At 42.5% G+C, this 21,371-nt stretch overlaps 1 protein-coding gene across 2 annotated transcripts in view; it reads left to right on the top strand.

Annotated features, from left to right (window-relative positions):
• The window catches only part of FMN2 (formin 2), an 86,618-nt gene extending 65,775 nt beyond the window's left edge, over positions 1 to 20,843 (top strand). For both annotated transcript variants that reach the window (XM_084868672.1, XM_084868671.1), the window contains 4 exons: positions 304 to 355; positions 5,894 to 6,043; positions 15,167 to 15,248; positions 19,345 to 20,843. In XM_084868672.1, coding sequence (XP_084724798.1) covers positions 304 to 355; positions 5,894 to 6,043; positions 15,167 to 15,248; positions 19,345 to 19,371 — 311 coding nt within the window. In that variant the 3' untranslated portion in view covers positions 19,372 to 20,843. The remainder of the gene's footprint in view (positions 1 to 303; positions 356 to 5,893; positions 6,044 to 15,166; positions 15,249 to 19,344) is intronic.
• The last annotated feature ends 528 nt before the right edge of the window (positions 20,844 to 21,371 follow it).

Below are 21,371 nucleotides of genomic sequence, written 5' to 3'. Positions count from 1 at the left end.
GTTTTGCATTCTCAGATTCACGTGAGAGATTTAAAGAAATGACTTAGCATCTAAACATTTTAATTGGTTATCTATTTTATCTGTACCAATATGATAGTTTTAGTTTAAGGAAAATGAAATATAATCTATTCAGTTATATCTGTTTGTAGATTTAGAATAAACTTCTGACTGGAGCATATGAGCATTCATCATAATGAGCTATACTATATTTTATATTCTTTGAATCCTACTTGCTTGAGTGAGTATAACTATTTGGTCATTTATCTTTATCTTTTTTCTTTTTTTTTCTTTTTGTATTTTCAGCTAAAATTGACCAAGAGGCAGAAGAGAATTCACTCACAGAGACTCATAAATGGTGAGAAATTAAGTACTTTTTCTGTACTATTTTCTTCCAGAATATGCTCATAACATTCTTAGTATGTTTTATCTCAAGGAACCAGTCCGTAGCTCCATTTTTATTTCCAGTCCACTTAATTTTACTTTAATTTTTGTACCAATCTTAACTTTAATGTTTGAGGCGCATACATTGGTTCTCTGTTTCGTTTTAATGCCAGCAGTGTCAAACCATTTCAAACAACCAGTAGTAAAGGGCGAGACATAGTGGTGGAAGAAAAGCACATTGATTTGTGGAAAGAATTTTGAATCGCAGATTTAAAAAAAATAAAAAAAATAATAAATGCTGTTTCTGCGTGTCATAGTGCTGGAGTGGCATTTGGCCTGAGCAGGGGTTGCGTAAGCGAGTTGAGATGGAAACTTTCTCTCTAGTGCAACATAGAGACATGACGAAGGAGAGGAGACTACGGCGTGTCCTCCCGGAGGCTCCACAGGGCATGTCGCTGCTCATTAGTCACGGGAGAGAGAGTCTTGCATCCAAAAGGGGGGCGCACACGTCGTTTATCATGTGCAGCCGCTTTTAGGGCGCCCGTCTGTACGTCTGGGGCGTGTTTATCCAAGGAATGGCCTCCTGGAACCCGGTTGAGATGGGAAGTGAAGTGTTTAGTCCAGAACAGGCATATTTTCCAGGGCCGTGGCGAGGCACTGTCCGGAGACGAGCAGGGAGACTGCAGGTCTGTGTTTATCGGTGCCGGCGGGCCGGGCCGGCTCCAGCCCGGTATTCACACTGGGGGGAAGTGCCACATCTTCACAGAAACCCCCAGACAATGACATCACCCGCCTCGCGGTGCAGATCGAGTCAGATGGAGCCGAAGCTGCTTGTTCTCCCAGTTTGAGTCCTCTCTCTCTCTCTCCCTTTTCCTTCCTGTCTGAAATCAATAAAAATACATTAGAAAAATAGAAGAAGGCTGTCAAAGATACCCGATGGCTTAGATGGCCTCTCAGTGATCTATAGCTCCTTGAAGGCATTTTTGTTTGTTCAGAAAACACAGGAGATGGTCTGTATAGATATGGACCAAAATGGACTATTTCTTTCCTTAAAAAAATAATATTTTTATTGATTTCAGAGAGGAAGGGAGAGGGAGAGAAACATCAATGATGAGAAGGAATCATGGATCGGCTGCCTCCTGCACGCCCCCTACTGGGGATCGAGCCCGCAACCCAGGCATGTGCCCTTGGCCAGAATCGAACCTGGGACCCTTCAGTCCGCAGGCCGACGCTCTATCCACTGAGCCACACCAGCCAGGGCCGGACTTACTTCTTCATGTTTCAAACTGCATCTGAGTCCTCAAAAATGTCAGGATGCCAGAGAGTCTAATCAGCTCGCAAATATCTCCACAGAGGCCCTGGCGCTGCTGGGAGCTCCGTGTCCCTCTTCGGAGAAAGGTATTCCACTCGGGACGGCAGTGCTAGGCGGCCTGCGGACATGCCAGGAATATCTTGCAAACAGCGCTGGGCCAGGGGAGCCGACGTGCGTCCAAGCACCGAGAGTACATTTTTCAGATGCCAGATCCCGTCTCTCTCTCCAGCCCCTGATCGCGGCGTTGGCCTCACTCAGGGTGCAGGGCAGGTCTCCATGGCCGTGGGTGTGGCTCGGATGAGTCACGCTGCCCTCCTGCTGGAGAGAGAGCTCTGGGAAGTTTCTAAGGACAACAGTCACACGAAAATGAGGAGTTGCTCTTCTGCACTTGTTGTAGCTTTAATCTAAGACAGTGGTTGGCAAACTCATCCGTCCACAGAGCCAAATAGCAACAGCACCACGATGGACATTCCTTCGGAGAGCCACATTTAAAAAAAAAAATATATATATATATATATTTTATTGATTTTATACAGAGAGGAAGGGAGAGAGATAGAGAGCTAGAAACATCGATGAGAGTCATTGATCAGCTGCCTCTTGCACACCCCCTACTGGGGATGTGCCCGCAACCAAGGTCCATGCCCTTGACCGGAATCGAACCCGGGACCCTTCAGTCCCCAAGCCGATGCTCTATCCACTGAGCCACACTGGTTTTGGCAAGAGAGCCACATTTTTTAGACCTGAACTTCTTCTAACGCCACTTCTTCAACACAGACTCGCCCAGGCCATGGTGTTTTGTGGAAGAGCCACCTTCCAGGGGCCCAAGAGCCGCGTGTGTCTCAGGAGCCGCGCTTTGCAGACCACTGATCTAAGATGTGGAGTAGGAAGCCTTTGGGTTCTCTTGATATTCTTGTGAGGACTGGGTGGGGTGATGAAGTGTCCATTAGGTGGAGGAAGAAATGGAGAGAAGTTTCCTTCTGCTAAATCACTTGCCCAGGATCAGGGAGGGAGGCAGCACAGAGCCAAGCACGGAACGCGGGCCACCTTACAGACGGAACACGGCGTTCAGTGTGTGCCACTGTGGGATTCCGTTAGGACCCGTGGAAGCCAGAATGAATGAAATACTGCTCTTTGTAGGAATGGCTTGCTGTTGTTTAGTTCTGTGGAATAATAATTTATAACTCATTTCTTATCATGTTCCTGCCTCTCAATTACCTTGTCAGGAGAAGACTGGCAATATATATATGAAAACACTTCGTAAATCATATACGGAAATGTAAATACAGTTGTACATGTAAGATATATTTCCCAGGTCAGGTGGAATCTTAGTATCAAAAATTTTCCCCATCATTTCCTTAAAAAAAAAAAAAAAAAAATATATATATATATATATATATATATATATATATATATATATATTGAAATATATTTAATGATTTTTTTGTTTGTTTTTACAGAGAGGAAGGGAGAGGGATAAAGAGTTAGAAACATCAATGGGAGAGAAACATCGATCAGCTGCCTCCTGCACACCCCCTACTGTGTATGTGCCTGCAACCGAGGTACAGGCTCTTGACTGGAATCGAACCTGGGACCTTTCAGTCCACAGGCCAGCGCTCTATCCACTGAGCCAAACCAGTTAGGGGTATTTTCAGTTTTTAACTTCATTTATATGTGCTTTAATTTTTATAATGTCTTCTCCTCGGCTTGCTTTCGGCTTAAACTGCATGTTCTACTTCATTTTCTCTAAGGTGGAATCTTATGCTATGGCTCTTTCTCTTTTTTTTTCTCTCTCTAATATAAACACGTTCTGCTATAAGTTTTCATGTAAGCTCGGCTTTATCTGTACCCTGTAATGTTGAGCGCTCGGATTTTCAGTTCAGAAATTCTCTAATTTCCCTCGAGGGATTCCCTTGGCCCTATGGACTCTTCAGCAATGATTTGGAGGTGTTATTGATTTCTGTCATTGATTTCCAATATAATATCTTTCTGCTATTGATTTCCAATGTAATCCCTTTGTGGTCAGAGAGCACGCTTGGTCTGATTTCATTTCCTTTCTCTCTTTCCCTTCTCCCGACATAATTATGAGATAACACAGGGTTTTCATAGAAATGAAAACTGATGTCAGTATGTCAGCTTCTCAGGGGACAGACCAGCCCGAGTGAGTTTACCACCGTCATCCTTTCCTCCCTACTCATCTATGCACTTTACCTCACTTTTTTTTTTATTAATTTTTTTAATCTCACAAGTTTGCAGTAGCTCCTGCCAAGAGAATTCCTTTACTACCATGGAATCGATGTTAATTTAGTACCCCGCCCCACCCCCTTCTCTTTGGTACCCACCATGCGGTTGTCTGTGTCTATGAATTTTTGCTGGTGTTCCATGTTCATTTGTTGCTTTCAGTGTGTGGTTTTCTATCCCGTATATGAGTGACATCCTATAGTTGGTTCGTAACTTTTTCTGCCTGACTTTTTTTTTTTTTTTTTCGCTTAGCGGGGTTTTCTCAAGGTTGCGTTTTGCTTTATCTTCGCCCTGCCATTCTTGGTGCTGCCATTCATGGTGCCGGGCACACCTGCTCCCTGATGAAGTAAATGAAAGTAGGAGTGCCCTCATCCACAACTCCTACAGAGTAGGTGCCCCGCCATTCTGCATTCTCTCCGGTTCAAGGTTCTCTCCAGTGCTCGACCAAGGCAACCTCCAGTTCACAGATGGGAAATAACTGGTAGTCATAACGGGCAATGCAATATTTTAAAAAAATATTTCACCGAAACCGGTTTGGCTCAGTGGTAGAGCATCGGTCTGAGGACTGAAAGGTCCCAGGTTCGATTCCTGTTAAGGGCATGTACCTTGGTTGCGGGCACATCCCCGGTGGGGGGTGTGCAAGAGGCAGCTGATCGACGTTTCTAGCTCTCTATCCCTCTCCTCCTCTCTGTAAAAAAATCAATAAAATATATTAAAAAAATATTTCATTTGCAGAGAACATGCTTCTCCGTACGGATCATCACTTGCGGCAAGACAATGCTATTTTAGGATCGTTATTGGCTGTAATAAAAACCAAGGTTTGAGTCATCCTTTATGGGTACAGGCCCCAGACAAAGGCCACCCTTCAGAACAGATGAGACGCGTAAGAGAATAGGATTCTCATTTTGTGGTGTGTCTACTTTTCAAATAAGGAAGTAAAAAAAAATCAAAACTATTTTAATTATCTGTGGGACATGACTGGTAGTCAACAACAATATTCAGTAGAGTCCTTTCGAGCAATATTCTAGCCTTTTAAAGAATTCCCATTTTAAAAGATGCTTAGAGCCATTACTTTTTTGGTACTAAACTTGTGTGTGTGTGTGTGTGTGTGTGCGTTTGTAATTTAACCAGTTCTATATTATGAGAAATTTAAAACGTGGGCAAAGGTAAACAGAATGTGCAAAGATCTACCGTGTACACATCGTCCAACTTCAACAATTATCAATTGGTTTCATCTATACTTCTACCCATTGCCCCTTTCCATATGTCAAATAACCCTTTTGCAACTCCTCTAAGCTTCATGTAGTCTCTGAGTGGCCCCTTCTGAAGACAGTTAGTCTGTGCTCCCTCACGGATGGATTCCAGAGTTTGCCAGCATCTCCTGGGACTCTTGCTTTTCTTCCCTCCCCCAGCAATCCAGGAAGCCAAATGGCATAGAAGCCAAGTAGTATATAATCCATATATTAGTTTGGGGACAAAATGAGGGATCCTTCATTTGTGTAGAGGCAGGGGTGGGGAATGTCCGGCCCACAGGCCAGAGAAGGCCTGCAAAGTCACTTGGTCTGGCCCTGCCAAACATTTGATTTACTAACTGGATGCCTGACCAAATATAGCAGGTTGATAATGTTGTATGGCCCTCGAATGATGTTATAAACCTCCAGTGGCCCTTGACAGAAAAGAGATTACCCCTCCCACCCCCAGGATGTCCCAACTAGACCTCAGGCTCACTTCTGAAATAGGTTGGACACCTAGGGATTAATGTGGAAAATAGAACTGGACCAGGGAGAGTCCTCAGGCTGGTCAGTTGCTCCTGTCTGGGTCCATCGGGGTCTGAAGAGTGTGTGTCCTCTTGGTCATAACAACTTGCGCGTGAATGAGATCAGCCTTTGGACGGGGAAAGGACAGCCCGAATTGGGAAGCAATCGCAACTCTTATGCTCCGTGTGTGTGTCTGCCCTGACAGGTTCTTGGAGACCACGGCCTATTTCTTCATGAAACCGAAGCTTGGAGAGAAGGAGGTGTCCCCGAATGTGTTCTTCAGCATCTGGCATGAGTTCAGCTCGGACTTTAAAGACTTTTGGAAGAAGGAGAACAAACTGATTCTACAAGAGAGGTAGGTGGTGTGTGTGTGTGTGTGTGTGTGTGTGTGTGTGTGTGTGTGTTTTCATGGGCACGCTGGCATTTTCAAGCTGGTGTTTTATTTCATTATTTCATTATATATATATTTTAAATTGATTTTAGAGAGAAAGGGAGAGGGAGAGATAGAGATAGATGAGAGAGAATCATTGATTGGCTGCCTCCTGCACGCCTCCTACTGGGGACCGAGCCCACAACCTAGGCATGGGCCCTTGGCTAGTATTGAACTGGGACCGTTCAGTCTGCAGGATGATGCTCTATCCATTGAGCCAAAACGAGCTAGGGCAAGCTGGTGTTTTATTAGGTGTGATTAGGTGCTAGGATTGCCAACGTTCATAGCCTGAATGAAAAATGGATGGCCCTCCACCTGGGGCATGAGCCTAAGAGGGTGCGGACGGAGATTTGGCAAAGGGTAGAGTCTGAGTCAGAGAGTCAGCATCGGGGCTGGGGTGCTCCAGAGAATGGTTGGGGCGGTGGTTTGCCAGGACACCTGTCTGGTGAAAACAACATTCATGGCGAGGAAGCAACCTGAAGCAGACCATATGGGAGTGGAGCAACCCTGCTAAGATGAACAACTTATTGACCTCAAGAGGCCAAAGCAAAGACGGGAGGACAGGGGCCGGGCATGAATTCTGCCCAGAGGACTCCTGACAGGAAGCTGGGAGTTGGGAGAGGATTTCCCAGGCTGTCAGGAGAGAGACAGGTGTTCTGGACCAGGGGATCTGGCTCTGTCAGCAGACGCTCCAGCCCCGTGGTGGGTAGTGTGGTCTACTGCGATTTCATTTTCCATTGGCTGAAGTCATCTCAATTCGATAGATCAGTAGTGACATCGCCACGGGCTGTGTTTAAAGGGATGTCTAACTTAATTTGCTGGTTTATTGGACGCCGAGTCAGGTAGCCTTTGATGAGCCAGGAGAAAGCAGAGCTGCTCCTGCCATTAATTGCACAAACATGTGGCAATCAAGCTGGGTTTCAGCCGGACTGGAATCGGTAATGAGGGGGAAAGGGTTTGGGGGCGGGGCCTCAGGAGGTCAGGCATTCACTCGGAGAGCATCTCTTGTCATGGTAACATTTCTGTTTCCAACGTTGGTAGTCAAGGGAGCTGTCGGTGTAGATCGAAGTCTGTTGCTATTGGAGTTGAGGAAAGGGACCGCTTTCAAAGCTATCAGAGATCCATGTGGAGGACGGGGATGAAGGAGGAGGGTTATGATCATGGGATGATGTATTTGTTGGTCACCCGAGGGAAGCACTGCCCGGGGCTCTGTTCTGCTTGGAGATTACCATTCCCAGGCGGCATCGCTGTTCCCATGGGTGAGAGGGACGCTTTAGAGACACGGAAAATGCTTTTTCTACATTGAAAATCTGGGCCCTGGCCAGTGTGGCTTGGTGGGTAGCATCATTTAAGTGTTATGTGCATAATATTGCTCATATGTCTAGTATAAAATCACTTCCAATTCTAATGCTCTTAGAGTTTTATGAGCTATGGTTTTGCATTTAAAAAAATATATTTTATTGAGATTTTACAGGGAGGAAGGGAGAGGGATAGAGAGTTAGAAACATGAGAGAGAAACATCCATCAGCTGCCAACGTACATGCCCTTGACTGGAATTGAACCCGGGACCCTTCAGTCCACAGGCTGATGCTCTATCTCCACTGAGCCAAACTGGTTAGGGCTTTGTAATTTTTTTTTTTTTTTAAGTAAAAAGGCATTGCTGAGCAAAAAAAAAAAAAAAAAAAAAAAAAAAAAAAAAAATCCCATTATGCCTAATATAATTCCCTAAAATGATGTCAGACATGGTTGTGCCATTAGGGCTTTCTAGTTATAGCTCTAATATTGTTAATATGTAGATACACCATTGGCCTGTCTGCTTGCCCTTTCTGAATGTTATCTTCTGTGAAGCCTCTGAGCATTTTTTATGTTATTTAATTTCATCCCATTTTGATTCATTTTGCTTTGGCTTCCTGAGTCAGAGACTCAGGGTCCCTGATACCCTGAGTGCCTTTCTGAGTTTGAAAACTTTATTTCATCAACTTCATCCATCGTCTCCTCTTGTGGAGTGATGGTGCACAGTCTCTGAATAATCCATCAGCCTTGTCTCCGTCTTGTCCCGCCCGGGCCTGGCTGTCTTCCACTTCCCATTGATTGCCCCGTGTGCCCCTTCCTGTAGGAATCGAAGTTGGCGGGCACCTGCGTGTCACGCTCTATATCCAGGTCAGAGGTATATGGGCCTGGCCACCACGTCTCCACGGCTCATTGATCGCGTCTCCTTACGGAGCCCTTCCTTGAATGATTGAAAACTTGATGCTGAGCTATAGAAAGCCCTGTCTGGCCCTCACCGGTTTGGCTCGGTGGATAGAGCGTCGGCCTGTGAACTGAAGGGTCCCAGGTTCGATTCCTGTCAAGGGCATGGACCTGGGTTGTGGGCTCCATTGTCTGGCATCAAAGCGTATGGAGATCCGTCTCTCAAATTTGTTGAGTGAGGAAAGGAAAGGAGGTAAAAATACGAACTCTCATCTTTAAGATATTCTAATTATCATTATAAATGCACATAAGCCACGTTTTACAAAATAAATAAATAAATAAATAAATAAATAAATAAATAAATAAATAAATAAAACAAAGCCCATCAGAAATAAAAGCACACTTACAGTAGATCTTAATTTTATGAGATGGAATTATTTTTAAAAATTAACCTCTTTGGTTCAAATTCCTACGGCCTGGGGGTGAACATTTTTGGAAAGTTTGACGAAATTCCATTTGGCCACTTTAAAGCGCTCCGAGTCTGAGGGGGAGGTAAATGAGACGAGAACGAGTTGGAAAAAAATATGCATCCGCTCAGAGAAGCTGAGATGCTCTCAGATAACGCGGAAGCTTTCGTTGTAAAAGTCCGTCTAGACGTGGATGTGAATGTGGTCCGAGGGTCCTGTGTTGTGTTGAGAACAGAAGCGCTCTTAATTCGGCAGAGCTTGTACATGGCTCTGCTTCCTTCAGCTCTGATTTTCCTAATGTTTTTTATTTTATAAAGGCAAAATAAACGGACTAGAGCACAGAGAACAATAGCAAGAACTAGAGGCTAGCTGCAACTGGTTTGGCTCAGTGGGTAGAGCATCGGCCTGCAGACTGAAGGGTCCCGGGTTCCATTCCGGTCAGGGGTATGTGCCTTGGTTGCGGGCACATGCCCAGTGGGGAGTGTGCAGGAGGCAGCTGATCGATGATTCTCTCTCATCGATGTTTCTAGATCTCTACCCCTCTCTCTTCCTCTCTGTAAAAAATAAATAATAAATATTTATTAATAAATAATAAAAAATAAATATTTTTCAAAAGAACTAGAGGCTAGAGAGTATTGATGACACATTAGAGAAAAAGGTGAAAAAGCATTTTTTAAAATATTATGGATGGATGGACGGATGGTGGGTGGATGGATGGATGGATGGACGGATGGATGGATTGATGATGGGTGAATGGAGAGATGTGATATTCCCAATCACATATGATCATTCAGGATAGCATACATATACAAGTAAGTGCAAGTGATGGAATTATGAAGAAAGCTTATTATTAATAAGGGAAAAGAAAGGGGATCACAGCCACTTTACCACTGACTGGGATCTACTGCTGTGGCCCAAACACTTGGAGATGTTGGGGCCAGACTGGGTAGCCTGGTGGACCAGGTGAAGAGAGAACTTCAAGCAGGAGGGACGAGAGAGAACCTGGTGAAATGTTCCCTTTGGGAAAGATGAGGACTGAGCGTTGACCTTGGCGTTTGGGAGCGGGGAGGAACTGGTGACATCCGCAGGCATAGTCTCTCTCACTAACGCCGGATTGGATTGGTTGGGAGAACAGCAAGTGGGGATGGTGATGCTAGGCAACTTTTTTTTTTTTTTTTTGTAATATTTTTATTGAGTTCAGAAAGGAAGGGAGAGGGAGAGAGGGATAGAAACATCAATGATGAGAGAGAACCATGATCGGCTGCCTCCTCCACGCCCCCTACTGGGGATCGAGCCTGCAGCCCAGGCATGTATCCTTGACCAGAAATGAACCCGGGACCCTTCAGTCTACAGGCCGATGCTCTATCCACTGAGCCAAACCAGCCAGGGTTATAGGCAACTTTTTTGAGGAGTTCATACTTAGGACAGGGTCACAGAGAAAAGGTCTGGCCAGAGGGGGAAGTGGATGCAGGAATTTTATTTATTTATTTTTTTGATGGTGGGATAAGCAGCATGTCTTTGGCCAGTTAGGAATAATCCAGTAGAGGGAAAATTGTGACCCTTGGTCTCCCTTAATGCGTGTTTGTCTCCTTGATCCCATTTTTGCCTCGTGTATCTCCCACATCTAACTCCTTAATTAAGCCGTTCTTCCTCTTGCATAATTCTGCACCATTACGGTACAAGTGGCTTTGTTTGACTCTTTTATGAGTCTTACAAGGAGGAAATGTGATAAACTCTCTCTAAACCAGAGGTCCCCACCAAAGAAAGTCTTTTATAAAAAACAACATCTCAGCTATTCGTACATATTGTCTTTGCCGGAGAAGTATCCAAACATACACCATGTGTGTGTACCAGGAACTCTTAACTTGATCTCTCCCTTGATCAAACACTTTTCTGGGCCATTTGCAAAAATAAAAATCCCTGAGATGCAGGAAATATCTTAAGGTGGAGAGAGGAAAGGTATAGTTTAGGAAAGGTAAACAGAAAAGGATGTTTGCATGAAAAATGTCAGGTGGAGTCACCAGCACCGTTTTCTTGTAATAAAAGATGAAGTTGGCTGTCAAATATGATTTTGTCATAGCTCTGGCTGTCATGTATGACATTTTGTGTGACAGGGGAGTGTCATTTCACTGTTTTACTGGGGAAATCTAAAAATCCTCAGGAAGAACGTGGCCATTCTTACAGGACTTAAGAAAAAAAAAAAAAAAGACAATTCAGTTGAGCTACTCTTGTGAATTCTATGTTATTCTACATCTCATATATAGAATGCAAATTGTCCCGACTACATGATCTGGTAGAAAAGCAAAACTTTATTTATTTTTTCCCTAAATCAGAGATTTCAAACGAGTGATGAAAAATGTGGTCAGAAGCTTAGAATTTCTAATGTGTGGAGGAACATACGTATCTTATTAAAATGACTATTAAATGATGATCACCTAAGCATTTTAAAAAGTCCTAACTGGAATGTTCCGGATTTGTCCACATTTTCGGATACCGCGTTAAGCTCCTGTGGGAGATCGTGGACGAAGGGGACTCCTGGTATGACAGGATATACTTCAGCCTCCTTATTTACACAATGGAATGTGAACTCTGCTGTTCATTCATCCGATCCCAGAAGGCAATTTATTTCCCTCCTTCACCAGCACAGAAGCGTTGGTATACCCAGTTCTTGTCCTAGATGAGCCCCTTGCTGACGGCTGTTCAGTCGAGACCATTGCAGTCTAAAATAATTAAAGCGTAATATGGTAATTAGACCGGACAGCCGAACGACTTTCCAGACATCCTTCTGGATAAAGCTGGGGATGCCAGGGCCGAGCCCCTTGCACAAATTTTGTGCACCGGGCCTCTAGTTTGAGATAATGAAGGAGATATGCCGACTGTCCTAGAGTTTTTGGAAATGTCCTCAGAAATATGTCTTCCCTAGGTTCAAGTTTGAAAATTAATCTCAGTTTATATGGAGGATTTTTTTGGTTTGTTTTGTTTTTAAAGGCCCCTGGAGAAATTTCTCCGTCTTCTGGATTTTTAGATTTGTACGAACCGTTGCTCACATTTTCTTATTTTGAGAGCTGCATCAAGAATTCCTCCTGGAAGTTAGGATCAAGAGAATGTGTTTTTTCTGGACTGTGTTACGTGCTTTCCTCTTTCAGAGATGAACACTAAAGCCCATTGTGTTTCCATTACTACTTTTCCTTGAATGGAGTTCAAAATGTGTCCCGTTATAGTGCTTGTTCCCCGGCATTCGATAAATCATGCGGCCAGTTTTTCTAAATAGTTTCCTTTCAGAAATTATTTTAAACTGCCATGATTTACATGTTCAGAGTTTCAAAAGATTTAGTCTTTTAGCCCAGCCAGAGTGACTCAGTAAGTTGAGTGTCAACCTAGGAACCAGGAGGTCACGGCTCGATTCCTGGTCAGGGTACATGCCCGGATGGCAGGCTCGATCCCCTGTAGGGGGGCGTGCAGGAGGCGGCCGATCCATGTGTCTCTCTCACATCAATGTTTCTCTCTCTGTGTCTCTCTCCTTCCTTCCCACTCTCTTTAAAAAATTGGTGGGAAAAAAATATCCACGGGTGAAGATGGACAAAAACAACAACAACAAAAATCAATGGAATGAGAGATGCTGGGACAGATCTTAAAATCATTAAAGAATAATGAATAACAGAATTTGTTGACTATTCGCATATGCATGGAGGGGGTGGTGGAGAGGGAGAGGAATTGCTCAGAGGGTGACCTGTTATATGCTTGGCCAAGGCCCTGCTGAGAGAGAGGAGACTGCTGTCCACCAGGATTGGGAGCATGGGGCTGGGAAGGCCAGAGCTGGACGTGCGGGTCTGGAGTCTTTAGCGCAGAAAGGGGAGTTGGAATTGTGAAGTGGAGATTTCCGATGAAATCACAGTCAAGATCAGAGTCGAGATTAGAGCCCTGGGAGGAAAAATAACATTAGAGGGGAAGTTGAATAATTAAGAAAAGAGATTAAGAAAGCATCTCCAGAAAGATAGTTGGGAAACTCAGTTCTCTAAAAATAAAAGAATTAAAAGACTGGTTAGCTCAGCCGGCGTGGCTCAGTGATTGAGCATTGACCTATGAACCAGGAGGTCACAGTTTGATTCCTGGTCAGGGCACAGGCCCAGGTTGTGGGCTCTATCCCCAGTGTGGGGTGTGCAGGAGGCAGCCGACCCGTGATTCTCTTTCATCATTGATGCTTCTCTCTCTCCCTCTCCTCCCATCTTCTCTGAAATCAATAAGCGAGAAGAACTTTATGGTTCTGCATTTGCAGCCGGTGGACTTGAGGTTGGGGAAGGCTGGGTCTTGTATCACACAGACTGTAGACAGCACTTGCCCGGGTTGCAGGCTCTATCCCTAGTAGGGGGGCGTGCAGGAGGCGGCTGATCCATGGTTCTCTCTGGTGATCTAAATGTGTGTGACGTCCATTTTTATAAATGTCCCCAAATATTTTAAAGTGCTCCAAACCCATTTAAGAGGGAATTTACTGGATTTTGGCTACAAAAAAAGGTTTCCTTAATTCCCTGTCCAAAGAGACTTCATTGTGAATTGATTGATCGTGGCTTCAGAGGAAGATGGGACTCAGCAATCCTTAGTTGGCTATCAAGGATGTATTTTTGTCTTCAAATGTTTGGAGGAAGGATTAAAGGCGATTTATGGCCTGGGTGGAAAGTCAGAAAAGTGTTAGCAACCGTCATCATCTTCTGGAATTGCTAACAATAGCAACCCCACAGGCATCTTATGTCCTCAGGGAGTTACTTTCATTGGTCGCACTTGAAGGTAAACTCTCCCTTCGGCCTTTTGGCTCCTGTATTGAATTATTGGTTGCATTCGGTTGTTTAAGAGCAGAGATTCACTGAGCTCTCTTGGAAATGAATTCTCTCCTTAGCTCCTTTGTCACAGGACTCAAGGAGGATAGTTACAATCCATTTCTTTGGCGAAACAGTCTTCCAGATGTACACACAGAGTCTTTTATGAAAATGTCATGGCCTTTTAACTTCCTTCAGAAATACTTCAATTTTTTTTCATCCCCAGAGTAAACCATAATAACACAATATCATTAATCTGGCAGGTTATTTTCCTTCCTATGATACCCCGTTATATTATTAATGGGATTCCAGTTTATAGATGTCCTACGGTACCTTGGAAGTAAACCTGCATCACTGTTTATAGTATATTAAGTTTTTGGAAAGAAATTTTAAATAAAAATTTAAAAAAATCTTTGCTACCACTCTGTGTAATAATAATAGCAATACTGTGATATTACTTGTATATCCCTTTAGCCGTTTGAGGGAAGTCAAGGTCAGTGGCATCAGGATATTAAGAAATTGCCCAACGTCCCTAGCAAAGCCAGCACTTACTCGCCAAATAACATCCTCTTTTAACGCTACCTCTGGCAAATGCATCATTACTGTTTTCCTTGGCGTGCGTGTTTGAAAAGACCTTCTCGTGGTATGAGAATGTCATTATCGCTCCCTCCCTGCTTTCTGTTTTCAATGAAATGATGGGTTCCCATGCTTGATGAAATTCCATTTTTAAAAAGCTACCCAAGTATTCAGTGCAATGGATTTTCATGCATGAGTCTAAACGTGCCATGGAAAATGGATCTGAACTTGTTTTAAGTAAGCTGTTGAGTTTTTAGGTGATGCTGCTAATTTAATTATTTTAGTGCTGCTGGGTTTATGATATGGTGCCTGCCCTATTCTTGTGATGAAGCCAATCTGAGTATGAAAAATGAATTTTTCTTTGCTGTCTTGTATATATATCGTCTTTATATACTTTCTTATATAAAAGACTTTTTAAATATAGGATGAAATATGTACATAAAAATCTTTATCTTTTTGTATATTATTCCATTCTGCATCCTTGGATTCCAAGTTAACAGCCCCTGGATGAATTTGCCTCTAGCTCTGACAGTCTATGTATTTATTTTTTAAAATATATTTTTAACATCTTTATTGTTGAAAGTACTACATAAAAAAGTATTTTTTAATTTTTAACATCTTTATTGTTGAAAATATCAACTTTATTGTTGAAAGTGTCCCCTCCCCCACATAAAACTCTTCCAGCCCGCTCCCATCCTTCCCACCCCCCAGGCCCTCCCACCCCAATGTCTGCCTCCACAGGTTATGCGTATATGCACACAAGTTCATTGGTTGATCTCTTCCCACCCACCCTCCCCTGCCTTCCCTCTGAGGTTCAACAGTCTGTTTATACCGTTCTACATTTTTAAATCAAATGTCAGGTGACATGTCTGTGTATTTTCTCCTCCAATAATTCGAACCCTTAATGCATTGATGCTTGCTCACCAATTATAAGGTGAATTGCTATATAATCCGTGTAGGACTTTGTTCAGATTAACAAATGCCCGTGTCTTCTCCCCCCACAGAGTAAAAGAAGCGGAAGAGGTGTGTAGGCAGAAGAAGGGAAAGTCGCTTTATAAAATAAAGCCGAGACACGACTCCGGGATTGTAAGTACCTCGCTTTTCTGTTCTTCAACCTGTGATTTTTTCCTTTGGCTTTTGAACACTGTGTGGACATACAAATATCAATACAGACAAACACGGAGTATTTTAATGATGTTCCTCTTAAGCTTGAATACATAATGAGTTTCTAACTTAAAGAATTTCTTCTTCTGGAGGGCATTCATTAGGCCCAAGAGACTAAGAAGAATCTCAGTATTCAGCATTCCAAGCTTAAGGAGTAAGATAAACCTACTGAGTGCTTCTATGTGGCTATGGGTGTACCAGCGGGAATGGGGGTAAGGGGGTGATCTTTCACGCTCTTCATTACACAGGATCACAGCTCAGAGCTGCACTTGAACCCAGGCTGGCTGTGAGAATTGCATTCGTGCCATTGGGACCTGAACCACAGCGGGAGAAACCAAGTGCCCAGAGGGCTCGCAGCTGGTTTGTCCCCATAAATGTCTCTGCACAGCTGGCTGCTTAACAGCTGTCAGTCAGTAACCGGAGTTGGACAAGCTGTTCTAAATTTCCTCCTTGCCCACGTCGTCCTTAAAAAGAAAATGCCAGGTTTGGCACCCTGGAGGGGAGGGCCTAGTGCCAACGATGAGTTTTCTCTCGTGACCTCATGGCATGGCCCATGTTTTGCCGAAAGTTGCGAGGGATTATCGCTCAGTGCCACAGACTAAGGGAATGATGCTCTTTTAGGTGAAAAGTTGGGGTAGGTTTTAAAATGGGAACATGTTCAACTGCATTCGCCTCGCACAGTCTAAGTGGAAAAGATATTAAAGCAACTCGGGTTTTTATATGGCTAAATAGCCCTCTTTAGAAAAAGTTACGAGTTGTGATTTCAGTCCTTTCCCAAGTCCTGGACCAGATGGCTTCACAGGTGAATTTTCAAAGAAGAATTAACACCTATCCTTCACAAACTATTCAAAAAAAATATTCAAGAGAAGGAAAGGCTTCCAAGTTCATTTTACAAGGCCAGCATTATCCTAATTCCAAAACCAGATACGGACACTGCAGTGAAAGATCGTTATAGGCCAATATCCCTGATGGTCATAGATGCAAAAGTCTTCAACAAAATATTAGCAAATATATTCAAAATATCATACACCATGATTGAGTGGGATTTACCTCTGGGATGAAAGGTTGGTAAAATATCTACAAATCAATTAATGTGATAGACCCCATAAACAAAATGAAGGGGGGAAAATCATATAAAAAATGCATTCATTAAAAATTATATAAAATCCTGCCTTCATGAATGATAAAAGCTCTCTGCAAAGTTTGTACCTCAACATAATAAAGGCCATATATGATAACCCCACAGCTAACATATTCAATGGGTAAAAGCCATATATGACAAACCAACCCACAGCTAACACACTCAGTGGGGAGAAACTACAGATGTTTTTCGTAAGGTCAAGAACAAGACAGGGTTGTCCACTTTCACCGCTTTTATTCAATATGGTATTCAATATGGTGGTCCTAGCCACAGCAATCAGAGAGGAAAAAGAAATACAAGGCACCCAATTTGGAAAGAAGTAAAATTGTCACTATTTGCAGATGACCTGATACTACATATAAATAGTCCTAAAGAATACACGAGCCACCCTCCAGCCACTTACACAACATTCAGTAATGAATTCAGTAGTGTAGCAGGGATATAATACTAATATTCATAAACCAGTTGCATTTTTATATACAATATAAACTATTACAAAGGGAAATTAGAAAAACAGTCCCATTTACAACTGCACCGAAAAGAAAAATACCTAGAAATAAATTCAACCAAGGAGACAAAAGACCTATACTCATAAAATTATAAATCACCAAAGAAAGAAATTGAAAAAGATACACATAAATGGAAACATACATAAGAATACATTAAAAATAGGTTAAAGACTTAAATATAAAACTTGAAATTCTAAAAACCCTAGGAAAAACATAGGCAATCAAATATCTTACGCTTCTCTTAGCAGTATTTTAAAAAAATATATATTTTATTGATTTTATACAGAGAGGAATTGAGAGGAATAGAGAGTTAGAAATGTCGATGAGAGAGAAACATCGATCAGCTGCCTCTTGTACACCCCCCACCAGGGATTTGCCCACAACCAAGGTATGTGCCCTTGACCAGAATCGAACCCGGGACCTTTCGGTCTGCAGTTCGACGCTCTATCCACTGAGCCAAACCGGTTTCGGCAGCAGTATTTTTTTTTTCTTTTTCTATTATGTCTCCTTGGAAAAGAGAAACAAAAGAAAAAAATAAACAAATGGCACTACATCAAACTATGAAGTTTTGCGCAGCAACGAAACCATCAACAAAATGAAAAGGCAACCTCCCGAATGGAAGAGAATATTCACCACGGACACATCTGACAAGGGGTTAATGTTCAAAATTCATAAAGAACTCATGCAACTCAACACCAAGAAAACAAACAATCCAAATTAAAAAATGGGCAAAGGACCTGAATAGACATCATTCCAGAAAGGCCAACAGACATATGAAAAGACACTCAACATCAAGAATCATGGGAGAAATGCAAATTAAAACCACAATGAGATGTCACCTTACACCTGCCAGGATGGCTATCATCAATAAATCAGTCAGCACAAGTATTGGAGGAAAGACAACCCCTCTTGCATTGCTGACCGGGAGTGCAAATGGGTGCAGCCACTTGGGAAAAACAGGATGGAGATTCCTCAAAAATGAGCAGTTTAGGTTCTTACAAGGCTATTTCTTGGATCACATGATCTCACACATCTAGAGGAAATAATGAACAACACAAACAGACCCAGAGAAAGAGAACCAGCGATCAGACTCTCAAACCTCAGAGGGAAAGTAAGGGAGGATGGGGGTAAGGGGAAGAGATCAACCAAAGGACTTGTGTGCATACATATGGGCCTAGCCAGTGGCCATGGACAACGGGGGGTGGGGGGTGAGGAGGGTGGGGGGGCATATCTAGGGAGGGGTTTGGGATGGGAATGGGGGAATAAGGACAATTATGTGACACCATAATCAATTAAAATAAGTAAATAAATAAATAAATAAATAAGAAACGTTTTCTAAAATAAATAAATAAATAAAAATAGAACTGCCTCATGACTCAGCAATTCCAGCTCTGGGTATCGATCCAACGAAATCCAAAACACTAAAAGATATATACACCCCTAGGTCCATTACTTACAGTAGCCAAGATATGGAAACATCCCAATTGCACATCAATACATGAGTGGATTACAAAACCATCTGTGGTACACATATACAATGCAATATTCCTTGACCATAAAAAACAGAATGAAATCTTACTATTTGTGACAACATGGATGGGCCTTGGGGATATTATGCTATAATATCAGGGGTATCACTTTGGAAATTGTATGATTGTCTGAACACTAGGCTGTACACCTACAACTAATATAAAATAATACTGACTGTCAACTATCACTGAAAAATAAAATTTCAAAACGACAGGACAGCAAGACAATGAGCCTTGAACTATCAGCTAAGCATAATAATGTATTAGCTAGCCACCTAAATAAATAACCAAATGCGAAAAAATTAGAGAAATAAAAGCTGTTTTCCATTCAGCTTCTCTGTATCAGAACCATTCCTCACTAATGACAAGTAGTACATGATGGCTTGCTTTCTTTCCTGTCATTTTGATTAAAGTACAAATTTGAAGTGTATTGAGCGAGGAGGAGTAATTATTTAGTAGTTAACCCCAATCATGCTGGGGTTAACTATAAATAGTAGTACCAATAGCCCGTTCAATTTTCCTGTTAGTGTAGTATACATGAAACTAAGAACGAGAAAAGGGTTGGCACTCTTTCTCATCAATTAGAAATGAAATTTTAAAATCTTGGATTCCACTAAAAAATATGGAGTGGTTTGTCTTGGTGAAAATTCCAAAAGATGAAACGTATTCTACTTATATATATATATTTTCCCCTTCTATGGGCTGGTTGACCTTTAACCTTTCCCAGAGAATCTGGTCCAGACGAACAGGTCTCGTTTGGGCTCCTCCAAAAACTCCAGACATTTTTAAAACTTCGTGTTTTCTAACTATCACTCTTCTCTGGCGCCTTTCTTTTTCAGAAAGCAAAGATCAGCATGAAAACCTGAACAAAGGAAAACAGGATGAACATGAGTCACCCTCCAGCCACTTACAGAACATTCCGCCGACCTGGAGGCCAGAAGGGAACGGTGCCATCCCCGTCATTTTCTTCTTGACCCCTCGCATCACCTCTGTGTTTCCTAGACCGCTGACCGGCGGCTGACCTTCACTGGACTACCTAGGAGAGTAGAAAGGCAGGAGACCAGTGTACTCTGACACCTTTTCTTTTTGTAAAAGCTGGTGTGAACACCGACCGGCTGAGACGGCATGTTTGAGGAGGCAGAATCTGCATTAATTCTGAACGTGCTGCACCTGAACCTAAATTTTACTTTTCTGAGACTATTCCTTCTACACCGAGAGTCCTTGCTACGGAAAACCAGTGCTCCCCATGACCGCGTGCGGGTGTATGGTTGGAACGTCATTTCTAGTTTCCCTTCTACGTCTGTGTTTTCTATCCTAAGATTTCAGCACCATTGATCTATCATCAGGAAGGCTCTCCCCACTCCTCGAGTTGCTCTCCATGAATATATATTTGTGAAAAGAGATGATCCTATTTTTGCTGGGAAGAAAATGAAAAAAAAATATATATATATAGCAGAAGGGAACCCCTTTCTCATCAATCATTTCATAGAGACAGAAATCGGTGTTTTGGTTATTGAGGACTTTTGATCAGAGTGTCTTTGGAAACCCAACATGAAGCGAATCTGTAGCAGAAAGAAGGAAAACGAAACGTGTGCCTCTCCATCACTCTGCCACGGCCTTTCACAAAGAAAACACGACCCAACATTTTGGAGGTGATGCTCATAAAATTATCAGACGTGGCTAATTGCTGGATCGGCACCGGCCTAGAACTTGTTAGTGAAACACACCTGCTGGAGTATTTGGACATCCTTGGGACCCTCCCTGTAGGTGATGGCAGGTGATTCAAAGCTGTAAAGTGAATATGCCATTCTTCATGATTTGAAGGAGCCTAGGAAAGGATTTTATTTTATGTCAGAGGGAAAAGAATAAATTGAGGACTCATCAGAGAGTCCTCAAGTCCGCTTATGATGCGCTGTGATGGTTTTGTCTCACCTGAGCGGGTGTGGTTTGTGAAAATGATTTTAATGGTGTCGGGTGGGGGTTATGGTTGTAGAGAAAAGAGGAGAGTTTATGGCTATTGCAAGCCCATTGTGGAAAGCGACTTCATGAAACAGAGCGTTCTGACGCGCAACTAAGATTGTATTTATGTAAAGTATGGTCTCCTACCTGAGTTTGTTAAGTGTAGAGAGAGCATAGTGGGGGGTTTTTTTTTTTTTTGGTTGTCATTTTGTAGTCTTCCTGTCTCCTTCCCTCTTTCCAATGTGTATATTAATATTCTTCCAGGAAAATATAGGGCATTTAACAAAGATCGCTATGTGCAATACTGTATCTAGTGTTTCTATTTCAATTTTTTTAGGATGTTAATTTATATGAAAATAAAACGAGTAATGAAAGGCTCTGTGTCTGTTGTGTGCATGCTGCCTGAGGATATGGCAACGTGAAGCCAATCGCATTTAAAGCTGGGAGGGAGAGAAGTGAGGCTAGCTCTGTGTGAAGATTCTTAACAGCTCTTATTTACAATGGCGAATGGTTAAGCATTTGATGAATGCTTGCTTTCCCAGATAAAGTAATTACTGTGCTCCATCAAAGCATATTTTGAAAAAGGTTGAAGTTTTCCTACTGTAATTGGAAGAAAAAAGTAGTATCCACGTATGAACAACAACATATTAATGTCTGAGAAATCGTTTAGAAATCAGATGCAGAAATTTATTCGGTTCAGAATATGCGGTAAAGGGCTATCTACACTAATGAAAGAGTAAGATGCAAATTGACCGTACCTTCGTGACATCCACCAGCCAATCAGGAGTGATTATACAAATTAACCCAACAAAGATGGTAGCCTTTTATTATATAGGATATTTAAAAAAAAAAAGAAATTTAAAATGTAGCTTCTGTGCCGAAACTGGTTTGGCTCAGTGGATAAGAG

This window comes from Pipistrellus hanaki, assembly GCF_964339955.1.
Source record: "Pipistrellus hanaki genome assembly, chromosome: 20".
NCBI lineage: Eukaryota > Metazoa > Chordata > Mammalia > Chiroptera > Vespertilionidae > Pipistrellus > Pipistrellus hanaki.
The sequence above is the reverse complement of the archived record's forward strand: the minus strand, read 5'-3'. Positions and strand labels throughout refer to the sequence as shown.